Genomic DNA, 18,378 nt, shown 5'->3' with positions numbered 1-18,378 from the left:
GATTAAGAAGCAGTTTTGGATTGCGGTCTGTTAGGCAGAGTTAGTTCCTGTTAAAGCTGATGTTGTGCAACACTTTCTGTTAGTTATTTTCCTTTAAAGTAAGTTAGTTAACTGACAACCGAGCGCCTTTATTGTCTAACTACACAATGATAAATGGACTTGCCAAAACCTATTTGTACGTGTACTCCCTTCCTTTAGTGACGTTTCCTTTAAAGAATGACGACGTGTTCTCCGTCTCCTTTTTGCTACTCTGATTGGTTCACACTTAGAAATGACATTAACCAAGATGGCGCCGGGAGACAGAGGAAAGTGATGCCAGAGAGGAACAACAAGCGTCGCAGCTGGCACAACAGTGTGCACATATTCTTTCTTTACAGCTGATTGTAACCAGACTTGTGTGGCGTCTCCGAGCAGCTGACGTCCCGAGGAGCCGATGAGATCAAGCTACTCTGTCAACTGTTTGCTAACAAGCGGCTAACAGTGGCTATCGTTTAGCGCTCTGTAACTGCGGAAGGCGAGTAAGAGCGAAGGCAACAGCCTCAAGTAGAAGTTCGCTTCTTTGAAAAGTAACGTCTCCATATCATACATTAAACCAGCTTTTTGGGGCTCCGGTGGAGTCAAAGCGGTTGTCAGGGAAGTTACGTCGTTGATCTGATAAGGTGAGACGAGGAGAGGAGAGGCGTCATCTTTGCTTCTTTGACGCCATGGCTCACTCCCCTCTTCAGAGTGGACTGCCGGGGGTTCAGGTAAATATAACATAATGCTGTCAATATAAGAGTTAAATTATTTTTCTTTGAATCTGGCATCTTATGCCTCTGAAGTCTACTATCTACGTGTGGGCAAAGTCACCTTTTCCACCTCTTGTCACATTTTGGTTTCACTGATAAAAAGTTATCAAAGTCCATTTAGGTTCCTGGTAAAAATTGCCTATCTTATTACTTAGTTAAATGCAGATTATTCTTGTCAAGATTTAGCCAAAAAGTATTTAATGCAAAGGTAACCCTCCTTATCTGTTTATTATAATTTTTTCTTTTAATTTTTAATATTAAACTAAAGCAGTCTGTGTCCCATTTTGAGTTTTTCTTTAAATATTTTTAGTTTGTTTTTTTTTGCAATTTCATGAATACACTAGTGTTGTAATTTAATTACACTTAATATAGATTTTTTTTCTGTTTAGTCCCGTTCTCTAAAATTGAACCTTCAAAAGTGTCTTCCATTTCATACTATATGTGAAAATATTTATATGTTCTCTAAATCTATCACTTTGCATATATGGGATAGAGAAAAAAATACGTTTTTTTAACAACTTAGCACAATAATTTAAATGGATTAGAATCATCCTTGATACCAATGTGGGAAACTCCCTCCACAAAAATAAAATCTAAGTTACATATATGGGGTCAAAATAAAGTCAGCTTTGTAGGTTTTTATAATAAAAAAAAAGACTTCCATTACTTCAATTAGGGTTAGGAAACTCATATTTATTCTGCCCCCTTCGGGGAACAGGAGGTGCACGGTCCTTCCCTCTCCACGTCCCAACACTTCGTCCCCCATTGTATCTATGTCCTTCGTAATGTCTGTCATTGTCCCAATCATTTCGTCTCCACATGTTTTTGTTTTATTTTGCCAAGTAGCCTTTATTTCTTAATCAATAATCCTTTTTATGTGATGTGTTATGTATAATAAGGGTATGTTTTTATTTTTATTTCTTAAGTTTTGTATGTTTATACTTTTTTGTGTTTTAATAGTTTTATAATTTTTTTAGATTTTTTATTTTTCAACAAATGAACTAAAATGAACTGAATTTTATGTAAAAAAAAGAAAAAAAGAAAAAATCAAGGAAAAGTAGGTGGAAAGAATTGTTTTTAAATTATTTATAATGTGCCCTATCGCGACGTTTCAACAGTTTTCCTGTCTTCTTCAGGCAGGGCACATATAGAGCTCAAGTTTTTGTATTGTGGCTGCAACATTCGGCTCAAAAAATAAAATAAAAATACGACTAAATAGTTTTGCCACTTTCTGCTTTGCTGTATGCATTACAGATTCAGATTTATTTGTGTCCCAAATGGGCAACTGATGTTACAGCAAGTATGAAATCTAAAAGACAAAGTATCAAAGCTAGAGAAAAAAACTAAAAACAGTAAAACTTACCAAAAAGGACATCAAATACAAATCAATGCACAATGGGAAGAGTACTGCAGTGTATATCATTGTCGACCGACACTTGCTACGAAGACCAACAATCAGGTGCGAGCCCTCCTACCCTGTCCTGCATTAAAAAGAGAAATTGCTGTAGGAACAAAAGAGTGATGGTACCTGTTACTTTTTACACAAAGAAGTCTGAGCTGGGGGACAGAAACTGGAACTCAAAATGTAAAGGATGAGAGCAAGAATGGCTTTAGTTTCCTTATGATGTGCTTATTGAACAGTTCTGTAAGTGAGTATTGTTCAACTTCTAAGATCTCATTACTACTATGTATTACTCTGCTGAGTAGTACATACTCAGCAGAGTAATGCATTGACCTGATACTAAGTCTTCCAAACCAACAGAGGAGAGAAACTGTCAACACAGATTCAGTATATGATCTATAAAATAGAATCATAATTTACTTATCAACCTGAAACTTTGCAAGCTTTCTTAGACAAAATAATATTTGCTGGTCCATTGTTTTTTGCATGTACTCTGAATGGCAGGTAAATTTGAACTTATTATCCAAAATAGTCCCAAGATATTTGTAGTTTTCTACTGTCTCCACCTTTAATTACTGTTTGATTTGTGTTGTGGGGCTTCTGTCTAAAATCATTGCACATGTCCTTTGTTTTCTGTACATTTAATAAAAGAAAGTCATTATCACACCAGTCAACAAATTCATCGAGCTCAGAGCCATGGGCATGTTGTAGAAGGCTAACTTATCACCGAATCGTCTGCAAATTGTAATATTATGATATTACACTTACACTTTGTGTTAAATAAGAAAATTAGCATAGAGTCAAAAAAAATCTTTTTTTTTTTCCTTCATAGCTGAGCAGCTCTAAGCCACAACGTTGATACGAATAGCAACCTGTTAAAATGCAATCTCCAAGTTTGCATAATTCACAACCACAACATCACTCTTCTTTAAAACATCCCTTAATTTGTATTTATCTGCACACATGTTATAGCTGCTCTTGTAGTTTCTTTCAAAGCGTTGCTTTGTTGAAGTTAAGGTTTATTCAGCATCTGTTGCACTTTGGTTTTCTGACAGCAAACCACAAAGTTGCTTGGTGCACATAGAGAATCAAAAACATGCTTTTAAAGCGACCTTCGAGCAGCAGCAGTAGTTGTCCCAGCAAACCTGCTGACTATGGAAGTGCCAATTGCATTCCAGTGATATGCGAGCTTTGATCACACTGTTATTTTTCCTGTTGTTTATACAGAAATCATGCTCAACGTTATAAATTTCATCTGGATGACTGATCACACAAGTGTTGTGATAGCTTTGTGAGTTTGTTGTCTTTTGCGCTGCTGAGTTCTGCACCGCGCTGCATTTTCGTGTTGTGAAGTCCTTTCAGTTCAGCATTTCCCTCTGCCAGCTGTTCAAAGGGCCGTTTCTCATCCCGCCTTCCTTGTTGATTTGACCATCATGCATTAGCAGTTTTTACAGGAAACTATTCTCACAGGGCGCAGGCAGTAAAGCGATTTACTCTGAGCTCTGGCAGATCATCGTTTTACAGCTAGGTTACCTAGAGCTAGGGTTTTGGAGTTTTCATTTAGAAAACTAATGCTACTTTACACTTTAATTCAAATTGTGCTCTGTAGTGCCATGCACAATGTTATTCATGTTTTGCAACTATTTTTTTTTTTTTTTTTTACAAATTAACAGGTCTGTTTTGAAGGCAGTTATTCCCACTTTGGAGCTCCATAGAGAAATGAGCCATTTAGCTCTGTCAATAATTCAGAATGCAGTTCCTCTGTTTTTGTTTAGCCTTTGCTTTGGAGGCCATTAAGCCACAATGATGTATGCGTGTTATGTGGTTTTATAATGCAAATATTACTCATAGCAGCAGCTCGGAAGTGGGGAGAATGTCACTGCATGCAGACGTCAAGGTCGTACATGGTTATATTAACCTTGATTACAACTAGTAGGTAATAATCATATCAATTTAAAGTTGTTGAGCTTTGCTTAGCTGATGCAGTTATTAATTTTTTATTACCTTGTATGTATAAAGTTTCTCGGAAAATGAATTTCCAGTGCAAGAATCGAGTCATTGACGTCTATTAGCTCCGCTATAAAACATTTAATCACAATTGACTGCACTGATGTTGCAAATACATTCTTTGTGTAATCCATCACGTATACAAGCGTGTTGTGAGAGCTGTCATCCAGATGGCACGCGCTTGACTGAAGTGGTACAGAGTGTTGAACATGTACCACCAAGGTGTGAGAGAGTGAAACTTGAACTGACTCCTGCAATCATACAGTAGTAGTATAAAACCACATCGTTACGCAACGCGTTACATTTACATTCTGTCCCGCATCTCGCTGCTTCCAGAACGGCATGATGTTGTTTTTATTTTCATTTTTTGCATGGAGTATAAACAGGTTATTAATGATTATCAAAATCTTTTGTTGCTGATTAAATTAAAGACTTGGTGAAATTGAAAATTTTAAGTTGGAGAATCATTTTTAAATTGTTTATCTGGAAACCAAAAGTTAAGACTTTGCTTTTCGATCTTCTTAGTTGTTGCCATGTATTTAAAATGAATGTTACCGGATTGTCAAGGTTACCTGCAGTAGTGCTTCCTAAAGAATGAAGCTTTATTTGTTGTACTTGCATAACAGGTGTATTTAAATTGCTTTATGATAGGATTATAAATATTTACAAGCTAATTAACATTTATTAGCTAATTTTATTGCCGACTTCTCCACGCTTTATGTAGGAGATGTTGTCCAAAAATGGAACTAGGTTTAAGTGGAGCAGCTCTGTTACGTTGGTTCTGATTTGTTGTTTTTGTGGACTTACGATGCTCGTTTTGAAAATAATTTCCTCTGCCCACAGCATCACTGTCCTCCCACAGTGACTCTTTTAAGATATTTGCATGACATGAGTTACAACAACATTTCATTTCTCTTTGGGGACAAATAAAATAGTTTTTACTTTAATCAATCTTCCACTCAGATGTCAGATTTTATTAGTGAAAACAATTATCTGAAGCAGTTATTTCTGGTATTTTGCAGCTTTTTCCCCCCTTAGTTATATGACAGTTTTTGCTGTATAAACGATTAAAGTCAACTGCAGCAACAAATGATGTTCTAACTAATTTTGATGATTTTTTTACACAATTTACTAAATATAGGTGGAGCTTACCCTGTTTTAGATAAACAAGAATGACTAGGCGCAAATATGCACTTCCACACACACCTGGTACAGACACACAAATATGCATTTAAACTTAGGTTTCCTGTTTCCTGTTGTTTGACTAAAATTTAAGTGTTTTCTTTCTGTGTGTGTGTGTGTTTTTTTTGTTTGTTTTTTTTTTCCCCCTAAGAATTTCAACGCCGACCCAGAGGAACTTTTTACCAAGCAGGAGCGGATAGGAAAAGGCTCTTTTGGAGAAGTCTTTAAAGGCATCGACAGAAGGACTCAGAAAGTTGTAGCCATTAAAATTATCGACCTCGAGGAGGCCGAGGATGAAATAGAAGATATCCAACAAGAAATTACAGTGCTGAGCCAATGTGACAGCCCCTTTATCACCAAATACCACGGATCTTATCTCAAGGTAAGCGTTTAGGTTTGAGAAAGCACTTGTAATAGTCTGCGTTCAGCAAGACTGACATGGTAATGGTGAGTTTCTGCACGCCAGAATAAGCAATGTGGCTCAATAAATAATTGAGAAGGATAATGGAGTAATTGCCTTTGAAATATGGCACAGATACTCTGAGAGAACAAGTCATAAAGTCGTCTGACTTTTTGGCTTGTTAACGCTGCGTTTTAGAAGTGCTTAAACATCTGAAAGTTGTGGTTCAGACTGTTGCAGTTCAGGCAGCATTCAGACTCTCTAAAATTAGCAGCAGGGCGGTTGCAGAAGCAGAAACTGTCGTGTTCAAGCTTCCCTAAAACCGAAAGATTATTAAAGCTTCATGGTTTCATTTTGGAACTGGTGGATTTAGATATAATCTGAGCAGCAACAAGAGACAAACAAACACGTAATTGCAGTTGCTGTATTGGCTCCAAACTATTTTCTAAATATAATATAATTTTATGCCACACTTAATGGAGCTTGGAGAGCCTCTCAAAGCTTTTACGGTGCTGCATAAACACCAAAACTGGAGAAAAGTGCTCCATTAGCTAAACTGCAGTGCGCTGCTGAGTATACAGGAGAATTAAGGCTTTTTGTGGTATTTGTGCATTTATTTATGCTTGTGCCTCGCAAATCTTGGTACATCTCTGTTATTTCATTATATCTACAAAGAGAACTTTTTTTTATGCATGGTTATGTGGTGTTATATATTCTGCAGTGATATACCATTCCACCTTTACTATTCCTATTTTGTGTGTTTTGGGATATAAATTGTTGGTTAAGAGTGATTAGACTCAGATGTGAAGCCTTTTTATAGTTTCTCATGTTAAAAATCACAAAACGCAAAGAGTTTTATGAGGAGCTTTTGAGATGGACCAATATATATTTGGGCATAATCGTGGAGTAAAGATAATGTGTAAAAATCTGAATGATGTGGTACGGGACCATTGAGAATTACCTTGAGATGCAATTTCATCTTGAACACATCAATGAAGAATAACAATTTTCACATATGAAGATTTGGGAGGTTCTGGGTTAAACCATGAACTTATTTTTATTTTTTGCCAGAAAATCATTCATCATTAATTACTCATATTTTGAAAATGTATCACTTTTTTTTCCAAATCATCTGCTTATTTTAATTTTTATAAAGCTAATTTGATGATGATAATGAGCCCTAACTTTTCTTGCTATTTATAAATAAATCTAATTTTAATTAAGTTTGAAAATTAAAAAGACATCACTGCAAAAGATGAATTACACTGGACCTGCACAGTCGTACTCTGTAGGTTTTACACCCTTCATCCTAGTAAACACACCAAAAATGTAGCATGATAGTTTAGACACAAACTTCATAAATGGGATCTGATGTTTCACAGATCTGCTTTATCTTTTAAAAAATGGTTTTAGAAGTGCAAACATGTATATATGGGAAGATTGCAGAGTATGATGACTTTAAATTAGGATATTTTTGTAGCTTCCTAATGAAAAAAAATCTGTTTTCTAAATCTGTTTTGCTTATTATCAAACATGTTTTCTAGCATCTTGTTTTAGCTCTTACTCATGTGGTTGCAGTTTGTTCATTAGTTACTGCTAAAATTAGCAGGGTTTTTTTTTATTAGCCTTGTGCTTATGTCTCACACAGACTTTGTCTTGTATCTATTTAATGACGTGTATATTAAAAAGGAAACTTGGTAAACTTAAGCTAATTATGCAGCAGTACAACATGCAACACTAATGCAACTTTGGAATACGAGTGCAGCTACTAAACGTTGTTTTTAGCATCCGAAATAAAGTATAAATGTGTATAACTCTGTTTGGAAAATCATATTACCTGAAAGAACATCACACTGCCCATTTATGCATTAAGATTAAAGACATTTTTTAGCTCAAAACATAACATCAAAAGATGCTTTGACCAAGAAGATCTGGTGACAAGATTTGACTCCATTTTCACAGAGTAAAAGAGAGGACTAGTTATTAAAAGCTAACAAACAAACAAAGAGAGCACCTTGTCTGTTTCTGGTTAGATGAGACTCAAAGTTTTATTTATTATCTAATTGCAGAGTTAAAAGTGCTGCAAGGCATTTAGCAGAAAATTTGTCACTTTACCAGCTAACTGATGAATTGTTACCAAAAAAAAAGCATTCCTTTTGTGTTGTGTACAAAAAATTAGCCTCCTCATTTTCACAAATAGTTGAAGTTGAATTGAAGTTGAAATGTTAAAGAAGTTGATAGCTAAAGAAGTCATTTTCCTCTCCGATAATTTCAAGCCTGGAAAACGAAACATGATTAAATACGTTTTTTTTATTATAAAGGACATAAGAATGAAGTAAATTGACTTGTTTTGCAGTATTTGCAACAAAGTATTTCGGGTTGGTTTCAAAGTTTTGGTCACTAACTTAACCATAAAACAGAAGTTTGAGAGTCTAAAGATCTGCAGTAATGGGTACATTAAGAAAATGCTGCTCTGTCTGAAATGACAAAAATATTCGGTGCATCAAACTGCACTGAATCGCTGCATTAGTCTCACCTATAAGCTCGATTAAACAGCTGGAATTATCAAACGGGGTGCCAAATATTAAGAGATGTCAGAATAAAAGGGACTGAATGCATAGCACACTTTTCAATTTTGTGATTTTAACCCCTTATTGCTTTCATAAAATATCAATAAAACATATTGCATTTTCTGGTTGTACTATGACAAAATGTTGAAAATTCTTTTGCCAGAAACTGTGCCTGCCTTTTTAAATGAGAGGTTTTTCTGTGATTTGGTTTTCTTCTAAGTTGATCATTAATCAATTTAAGAGAAAACTGTAACCAGTAATTGTCATTCTTACCTTTTTCTAACTGTTTATCATGCATCCTTAACACCTATGATATGGTGAAAATTTAAAAGTTTTAATTCAAATTTTTCTGTTGCATTTGATATGTACACATGTTAAAAAAAGTATCCTGTTTATTCCTCAGGGTACAAAATTATGGATTATTATGGAATATTTGGGAGGAGGATCTGCTCTGGATTTGGTAAGATACTAATTGTAAATTGATTACCAACTTAAAAAAAAAACAACAACTTGGAGAAAAATTCCTAGAGAACAGTTCGTACTCCTACAGCACGGAGTCACAAACTTGCCTCTCTGTCCCAGTTGGAGCCGGGTGCTCTGGATGAAACGCAGATAGCCACAATCCTGAGGGAAATTCTGAGAGGGCTCGAGTATCTGCACTCTGAGAAGAAAATCCACCGAGATATCAAAGGTAAATCTAATAAATGCTTTGCTCTTTGTTTGACCAGTAATTAGTGTCATCTGGTCAGCAGGGTGCCTATAATCCGGTTTTATCGCTTTAGTGAGTTCAGAATGGCGGCGGCAGTAATTTCTTCACTTTGTGTCCGTGTCTAATTCTTCTTGCCGACGGTACAATCAGATAAAAAAAAATAAAAAAATGCTGCTTCAGACGCATTATGTTTGCTTTGTCAATATTATTTGCAACATATTTTCTAGTAAGAAGTTGGTTGATTGGATGTTTTATAATCATCCATGCCACTAAGGTTATGAAGATACAACCTGGCTTTATTTTTTTTTCTTTTTAATTCTATGTGACAACTGCACTGTTTTGCTTCCCGAAGGAGTAAACTATGTGTTTTGTCTAATTGACTGCTATTTTTAGCTGCCAACGTGTTGCTGTCAGAGCAAGGCGAGGTAAAGCTGGCGGACTTTGGTGTGGCGGGTCAGTTGACGGACACGCAAATAAAGAGGAACACTTTCGTTGGAACGCCTTTCTGGATGGCACCTGAAGTCATAAAGCAATCTGCCTACGATTCAAAGGTCAGTTAACGTGATTACGGTGTTGAAACGCAGACTGGATTTCAGTAAAAGACAAAGTGCAAATGAGTCTAAAAGCATTCAGCTATCAGCGTTAAGGGAGCATGCTGCTTAATTCTCTCTTGGATAGGAAAAGACTTAAGCATTTTCATTACCCCTAATGAAAATTTATCTGACACGTTAATACATTTAAAACCTTATCTTTGCATAATCTGCGTATTGTGTATGTTTCTGATATTAAATCAGATGAAGGTTTTTTTCTTTCAGGTCAGTAAGGGTTACTAGAATTTGTTTTATTTGCTAACTACCAGAATAATGAGATGTATTTTATTATTATTTGCTTTAGAGAATTTCTATTTACTTTCTTCGATGTCAGACACTATGCTTACTGTACAGTTTGACTCCGGTCCCTATTCGTCGTCATCATTGCTGTAGAAAAAAAAATAAGCGTCAGTTATAGCGATGAGTGAGCTGCGTTCAGCTTTTCATGAGCCTAAAAGGTTTAAAGTTTAAAATAATGTTTCGTTACGCAGTAGATGAGCACAAACATGATGTCTCAGCATCCAAAGAGACCAACTCAGGAGCCACTTAGCTGTTCATCCAGACAAAACCTGCTGAATGCAGGATATGAAGTTAGATTTTTTTTTTCTTCTGTTAAACATTTTTGGGCCTTTTGAGTTAATCTACGACTCAAATCATTTTACTTTCAGACAGACGGTTTAGCCACCATAATTATGTAGAACCCGTGGCCTTTATATTATATTACATTTCTTGTGTTAAACCACAGTGAAGTGTTGTTCTTCTGTTTTTTACCTTCAGCATTTCACTGACCCCTGTCAGCCTGTGTTGATGCTGAGCGTTTAAGCTCAGTTATAGACGTGTTTTCTGGTCTAGAAAGGCCCCAGTGGATATTTTCGAAACAACCACAACATGAGTCAGTGTGGCTCCTCTGCAGCTGCTGCATCACTGCCTCCTTCTTAGCAGAAGTTTTATGTCCACCAAGTCATTGAGTTTAAATGTCATTTCCCAGTGTGTTGACAGACCGATGGCAAGAAAGGCAAGAGGCTTTTCCCTCCTTGTGAAATTCTCTTATTTTCCTTGTTTCACAGGCAGATATCTGGTCGTTAGGCATAACGGCTATAGAGCTGGCTAAAGGAGAGCCGCCCCACTCCGAACTTCATCCTATGAAGGTCTTATTCCTGATCCCAAAGAACAATCCGCCGACGCTGGAAGGAAACTACAGTAAACTTCTGAAAGAGTTTGTTGAAGCCTGTTTAAATAAGGAGCCTAGCTTTGTAAGTTTCAACAGCCTTGCTCATAGTTTAGAGACCGAAAACCTACGAAATGGATCCTTTGAAAATTCACTGCTGTTTGTGGTTGTTTTTTGTTGGGGTTTTTTCCCCCACAGAGGCCAACAGCCAAAGAGTTGCTGAGACACAAGTTTATTGCGAGGCACGCCAAAAAGACGACGTATCTGACCGAGCTGATCGACAGATACAAGAGGTGGAAGTCGGAGCAGTCGCGGGAAGACTCGAGCTCCGATGACTCGGACGAGTAGGTTCATCGCGCGACCTTCCAGACGAGCGCGGTCGTACCAGGTGCCCTGATGTGTCTGAACCTTGCCTCACTGCAGGGAGCTGGAGGAGGGCGGCAAATCTAAATCGAACGACAATTGGATCTTCGGCACCATCAAGGACCACAGTCCGGTTGAGGAGTCGCCACCCGAGCCCGTTCAGCTGGCTGAGCCTGTAGAGCTGCAGGTGCAGGTGGAGGAGGCACAGGAGGAGACTTCAGAGAGCCTGTCGTCACAGAGCTTAACATCGATATTCTCTCCATTGTTCTCCGAGGTATTATGTAATCAATAACTTCTAATGAAAATAATTCTGTCGAACATTTGGAGTGATTCAAACTTCAGGATTCAGACTCAAACTGGATTTGTGTTTTTGATCTGTTTCCTGTTATCAGGTTTGGATAGGGATGCAAAACATAACATAGCTCCTCCAGCTCCATTTTCTGCAAAATATAAATCTAAATTATTAAAAACTTCTAATTCCTTATGTAGGCTGCTCTGCTAATTACTTCTGGAACACTTTCACAAAATCAAAAAACAGTTCACGACATTTCTAGGATGTTTGGGTTTACACCTGCTCAAGTTTATTTGTATAGCAAATGCAATCCAGCAACAAGTCGGTTCAGAGCAACCGTTTGTTCAAAAATGTGGAAAAAATGTCTTCAGAAATAGACTAGACAAAAAACCAGTCTGCACTTGTAAAGTAGAAATTGCTTTGTGATCCTGAAACTTTAATTAAATCCGCCTCCACATACATATGCATGAAATTCAACAAAAAAAAAATGATTGGACATCTGTTATTGCAGTTAAGAGCAACGGGTGAGACGAGTAATGGAAAGCCAGAAGCTGCAGAGGAGCTGAGGAAGGCCGTTTTCCTGGCAGAGGACATCCACCCTGGGATCTGTGACTCTCTGGTGGCCGAACTGCTGCAGAGACTTCAGAGGTAAGTTAAGCTCATGCAAAACCATGTGAACTTTTTTTCAGATTTTCTGCCTTTAGAACTACAAGAAGTACAAGTGGAAGGGAAACGGTGCATGGTTTTCAAAGGTTTTTTTTCCAAGTGAAAATTCAAAAGACATTTATATTCAGACCCCTGTATTCTGATACCAGCTAAACAAAATCCATTGCATCAAACTGTCTGCAGAAGTGTAGCATTTTGAAAATATTTGCAGGCACTAAGGAATTAATTTTTTCTAACACTTTTTAAAAATATAAATCAACTGGCCTTAGTTTGATCATGTTTGGTTTTACTTCAATCTGCTTTTTATTTGTAAATAGTTATGTTAAAAAGAGAAAAGAAAACTTTCCAAATAACACTTATTTTGTTTTTGATTTTCTACAATTTTGAGGTTTTTCTTTGCCATCAGATTTTAACAAAAAGTAAAAAATTGGCCAAAATATGTATGTCCCTTGCACTGAGACACACATCCTCATTTCTCAGCTGCTTTTTTAGACGTTTTTAGGAAGGATTCACAAGTAGAAATACTTTTTCCCCAAATTTGTGCCTAATTACGTTTCTCCATGTTAAACTCTTGCCCCAGTTTTGCTGACTTTGCAGCCTTTTGCCACCTTATGAAGAGTTTTGTGTGTAAAATCATATATACACTATCCTTTAAAACCTTAAAACATTTGAAGTCTCTTCTGATTAGGATTACCTCTCTACAGTTCTCTCCTCTAAACTTGTTAAAAACTGAACATTTGAGTGCTTCCGTTGTTTGTGTAGTTAAAAACAGCAGTTCTCTTGCCATGTCTCGACTTGTCTTGAGTTGAAACCTTTGAAATCTGAACGCTTTGCTCTGACGTCTCCCAGGTTTTCTGTGCCGCAGGCGGCAACCGCCCAGTGACGGCCGCCGTCGCTTCCCGCCTCTGTCCTGCTCTCCCGCCCCGACAGCAGCAGTCACATCTCCTCCGGCCTGCTCGACTGAGACGCATTTTCTCCCAGGAAGGCCTGCGTCACTCGTTTGGCTGAAGCAAATTCTCCTGGCCTCCTTACCATCTGTTTATCTGCTCGCAGAGCACCAGAGGGTCGAATGCAGGCTGGTCGGCGGCTGCTTACCCAGCTGCCAGCTGCTCTCCGATGTCCCCTCTTTGTTCCTCTTTCTCAACTGTTTTATTTTTAGATTGGAGTTGGTGATCTTTCTTTCTAGCAGGCGTGTGGAGTTTTTTGGTTAATTTTTTTTTTTTATTATTTGCAAAAGTTTACACTCTGTTCCCTTTTCGGAAGAAAACCCCCTTGCTTAGTTTGTTGCGTGCGTGTGGTTGCGAGAGATAACGAGTGGCGGCGTTTTGTTGAAAACTCAGGTATCCTGCTTTAAGTAGATTGGGTCGTCTGGGAGACGGAAGGAGTTCTTATGGGTGGTTGTACAGACTTGTAAATAAGCTCATTTCTATAAATTGTTGAAAGCGTAACAGGGCAGTTGAAACAAAACGGCCAAATGCAAAGTACAGGCTGTTTGGTAAAGATTGCCTTGCTTCTTCTTTTGTACATCAGTATTTTTTTTTTTTGTTCTCGTCTCCAGTTAAAATTTTCATCCCTCCACCGTTGTTTTGCCGCTGAATTTCTTTACTTTTTTTTTTTTTATATCCTCACTTTTTGCTGTGGCTGTAATGTTGTGGTAGAATATAAAAGCTGGCTGGGTTTTTAAAGCCTCCCCAGTTGAAACACTGGATGCTGTTCCCAGCCTTCGCTCCAGGAGGGTGGGCTTTGTCGGCCTCATCCTCTCCTGTTTGCTGTGCGTGATTGCTCAGAGGAACTGAGGTTTCGTCCATTCATTCCATTAAAATGGCAGTGCCATCGTCTTGTTCATAAATCAGCAGACTCTTAGTCTTCCTAGGAGCTGCACCGGTACTTCCTCTGGGTACCTTTTTAATTGCACTTCAAGTATAAATGCCTTTACTAATAGCAAAGTAGCCATAAAGCAGTAGCATGACAATTGCAGTATTTTTGCAGGAATGCGCCGTATTACAGAGTGAGGACAGTCGACTGGTCAGGCAGTGAGGCGTTTGCCTGGTTGTCTATTTCCATTTGGACTTGATGGGAGGTTTTCATACAGGCACATCTCAATTGTATTAGAATAAAATAATTGAAAAGTTCATTTATTTCACCAATTTGAAACTGAGTGATTTATTTTTTTCCAAACTTCTGCTCATTTTATTAGTTGTGGCCTTTAGTGAATGGAAACCCAGACAGAAAACTGAAACATTAAACTTTTTTTTTTTTTGAAGCAGAAAAACATTTGACTTTTACACGTCACAACCTTCTCGAGACTAGTTAGCCCTTTTGCTTGTGCACCACACTTTTTCCTTCCACTAAACCTTCCATTAGTATGCTTGTTTACATCCACATGTGAAGGACCAGCTTCTTCACCCTTCATGTGGAGAGGCTCACTAACTGGATAAATATGTAGGACCAAAGCATGACGGAAGCTTTATTCTTTGTTGGCCGTATTCCATAACCACCAAAATTTAAAGAAGTAAACCATCTCACTCTCTGTGATTTGATAATTCCTTACAGTTTTGATTTTGTGTCTAAGCAAACTTTTCGATTCTAATTTACTGAGAGGGGTGCCTGTCGATGCTCAGAGAAATCCCACATAAGATAAAACTGCTGTCGGATGTAAATATTGGGTGGCCAGAGACCAGCTGCACTGTCACAACTGTTCAAAAAGATTGTGTGTGATGGTGTTAAAGGCACGGCGCCCACAGACTGACCTGGGTGGTATGCGTTGTAGCATACTATTACAGGACGGAAAGATTGTCCAGTCCTAAACGGTGATGAAGCAGCCTTATAATGTTTGTGATGAATGGGATCAATATCATCAGCTTTAAAAAGGTTGGATCAGATTTCTTCTTTTTGTTTCCTGTTTTTGTTTTTTCGTTTGTTTTTTTTTTTGTTTGTTTTTTTTTGCATTAAAATGCATATGCGGCGACTCTTGGTGAGAAATAATAAAAGATCAAAAGTATTGCTTTCGTTTCTTTCCAGGAAACACTTTAAAGTCATTTACAAACCATCGTTATCGACGTTGGCCAGAAAAGATTTCTGATAAATCGACTGCTGTTATGCTCTCCTTGCCATGAGGCGGTGTGTGTGTGTGCGCGTGTGTGTGTGTGCGTGTGTGTGGGCATGCACAGCTTACGCTAAAGGAATAGTTCCTAAAGTTTAGGATTATTCATACTTCTAACAGTTTTAAAGTATTTTTTTTTATTTAACCTTCTTTTGACTAGTGGGCAGACTCCAAACATAAATGTTAGAGATTTATTTATTTATTTAATTTTTTTACATGTTAAATCTAAATCTGCCAGGAGTATGAATAATTTCAAGGTAAACTATAATTAAAACTCCTAATTGGGATTTTAACATTTTCAAAGGAAGAACTCTGTCCCACCTTTTATTAAATAGTCATGATACAATTAAATGCGATCCAAAGTAAGTTCTGGTTTGTTTAATAAAATCTGGTAATATAAACTTTTTAGTCATGCATGAAATTTTGAAGCAGTGTCAGGATTTGGCATTTAGCCATGGATTTATTAACTTTTTGACTGAAAAAATGACTTCCAGAAATTTCATGCATTTCAGAGTGAGTCAATATTACCGTGTTAAGTTCAGTCAGTGCTGGTATTCAGTGTCTCGGTGGGCCTGGTGTGTGTGTTGTGAGCTTCTCAGCAGATCATAACTAACCTTAAGTGACGAAATATACCCACATATTTACTGTAAAAACAGGCATCATAGCTTCCTAAACTCTAGTTTTTAAATGGCATTGCTCTAAAAGAGCCCAATTGGGGGCGCTCTTTTATTTTCCACATGACTTTCAAAGCAGCTGACTTTCTCTGTGAGGGAAAAGAGCAGCAGCAGGTGTGGGAGGGGGAACAAACCCCGGTCACCATGGCGCAAAGTTAACTCTTTATAACCTTGAGGTACCTTAGTTACCATTAGCCTACCCATCATGCCTTGTTCTGTTGTCAGCCAGTTTTACCAGTGGGACCATTTGACCAAAAGCTCCTGGGTTTCTTAGACTGAGCAGATGTTCCTTTAACTTTCAAATTGTGCCTTTGAAAAAAAAAAATCGTCCTTTTTATTTCAGGTTCCATAACTGCGGCGCTCAGATGGTTAAGAAAAATGCGCAGTAATGATGGAATGTTAGAAATCAGCAAACCAGATCAAAAGCCACAAGTATAGTTTAGCTTTGTCTGTCTCTGCTGTTCTGCAAAATTGACTTGACTCCTTTTTTCTTTTTGTGAAATGTGCCATTTTACCAATCTGCCTGTCTCTGATAAAAAATGCAACATCATTTGCACCTTTTGCATGCATCAATTTTTTATTTGTTGCACTTTCTGGGGTTTCTTTAAGTTTTGCTAGAAGTGGTACTTGCGACTCAATATCTTTCATTCAAACCAGTTTTTCTGTTTTTTCCTGAGTTGTTTGTGGGAGCGTCACTTCTTTATTAAAAAATAAATCCTATCTATTTTATTTTTTTGTAGCTTGGGTCGGTGATTGTGTTTTTCTTTTAACACTGGAAATCAATCATTTAATGTGTACATTTCATGCGGTGTGACTTTGCTGGCAGTTTGCTTATTCATGGCAGTGCTGTTGGGTTTATCAAATGCTGTCAAATGATTAAGAACAAAAATAATTAAAAGATCGTTTGAACGTCGACATTTTTTTTTGCTTGTCTGCAGCTTTTTATTTTCTTCAGTGCCTTTTTGAAAATTCACGCTGTTGATTGTACTGCTTTAATCCTGGGGGGGAGGGGGTTGAGGAAAGTTCTTGAAAATATTAGTTTGAAATTGGTACTAAATTACTACAGCAAAGAGATGAAATGTATCAGCCGTGTCTGAAGTGTAAAACCTATTTTCCACTGGTTTCACTTTCAACAATCATATTTTAACCATGGAACTGTAGGGATGTCAAGAACCTCTTATACTGCTGAATAAAACTCTCCTAGAAGCTAAAGTTATGAATTTACCTAAAAATGTGTTCTGTATTTATTGGTGATTCAAACTGAAATAAATATTTGTAGACTTCTACTCTTGAAATGTCATTTCTATCCAATCACTCTCTCTCCAAAGCAGGATTTTGAGAAAGACGCAGAACTTGCACCGTCAGGATCCTGTGACACATCACTACCGTACGTGTCGATAAAAGACAGCCGCCGAAGACTTTGCACAGGTTGTCAGGGCAACAGAACAATTAAGTGTGGTAAATTAACCTAAGGTGCCTATTTGGTGATGGTGGGAAGAAGCAGAGTCCCCGGAAGTCTAGATAGTTGTAGTTGAAGTCTAGATAGTCACACAGGTCACATTTGAAAAATGCATTGTGCATTTTTTTTTAGTTTCTTTGAATTAAAGCGTGACAAAGCATCAAAAAACATAAATCTGTAAGGGAACCAATTAAATTTTTTTTTCACAGCAGCGTGACCTTTGGATAAAATCCTCACTTCGTTTTACTTCCAGCTGTTTAAGAACCACACAGAGACATTTTGTTTTTTCAGCAAATACCTCACAGCAAGTTTTATTTATACATCCAAAAACAAACGAAAAAAAAAAAAAATCAGATTTCTCACACTATATACAGATATTACATACAGTGTTTGTACACATATTACATAGTTTGTACACAAGAAAAATATACATAAAAATGTAAACTTTTGTATACAAAAAATACCTTAGACAAGTCAAACAAGGACCAATAACAAAAGGTGACTAGATTAGCTCGTCCTATCTTTAAAAACAGTAATACAGTACATTCAATGAGTATAGGAATATCGTCAGCCATCTCTGAAGTCGAGCAGTTACATGTGCCTGCGAGCCCTGCTGGAAGGATGCCGTACTACGTGGCTTTGTCTGGTGCGGCGACTAATCTCATGCCTTGTGGTTACAGCAGTGTTGCCACACTTCCAACCGTCACTCTTAACCAACCTGATTTTTTAATTTTTTTTATATATATATATATATTTTTTTTTTTATTGAACGTGGTAATACCAGAGAAAGAGAAGCCTCCGCATCTCCGGGGGGGAGGGGGAGGGGGTGGGGGGGGGAGGTTCTCTTTGGAAAAGGGAGAGAAAAGATCTGGGCTATCTCACAGCTGGAAACAGGTGGGGGTGCGGAGGATCTGGTAATCGTGTCATAAAAGATGAAGGCAAAAATAAAAGGGGAGGGTAAAGAAAACACCAGCCTCTACCATTGGGAAAAAAAAGCAGTGACCC

The 18,378-nt window shown here is 37.5% G+C and overlaps 1 protein-coding gene across 1 annotated transcript; it reads left to right on the top strand.

The window, feature by feature from the left end:
• Nucleotides 1-48: 48 nt before the first annotated feature.
• stk24a (serine/threonine kinase 24a (STE20 homolog, yeast)) lies at nucleotides 49-17,200 on the top strand. The gene is made up of 10 exons (XM_008398612.3): nucleotides 49-746; nucleotides 5,531-5,761; nucleotides 8,753-8,809; nucleotides 8,932-9,040; nucleotides 9,452-9,609; nucleotides 10,716-10,901; nucleotides 11,015-11,160; nucleotides 11,240-11,453; nucleotides 11,983-12,119; nucleotides 12,987-17,200. The coding sequence occupies exons 1-10, from the start codon at nucleotides 705-707 to the stop codon at nucleotides 13,018-13,020; spliced, it is 1,314 nt and encodes a 437-aa protein (XP_008396834.1). The 5' UTR covers nucleotides 49-704; the 3' UTR covers nucleotides 13,021-17,200.
• The last annotated feature ends 1,178 nt before the right edge of the window (nucleotides 17,201-18,378 follow it).

Source organism: Poecilia reticulata, chromosome 2, assembly GCF_904066995.2.
Source record: "Poecilia reticulata chromosome 2, P_reticulata-male-v2, whole genome shotgun sequence".
In the NCBI taxonomy this organism is placed as follows: domain Eukaryota; kingdom Metazoa; phylum Chordata; class Actinopteri; order Cyprinodontiformes; family Poeciliidae; genus Poecilia; species Poecilia reticulata.
The sequence above is the reverse complement of the archived record's forward strand: the minus strand, read 5'-3'. Positions and strand labels throughout refer to the sequence as shown.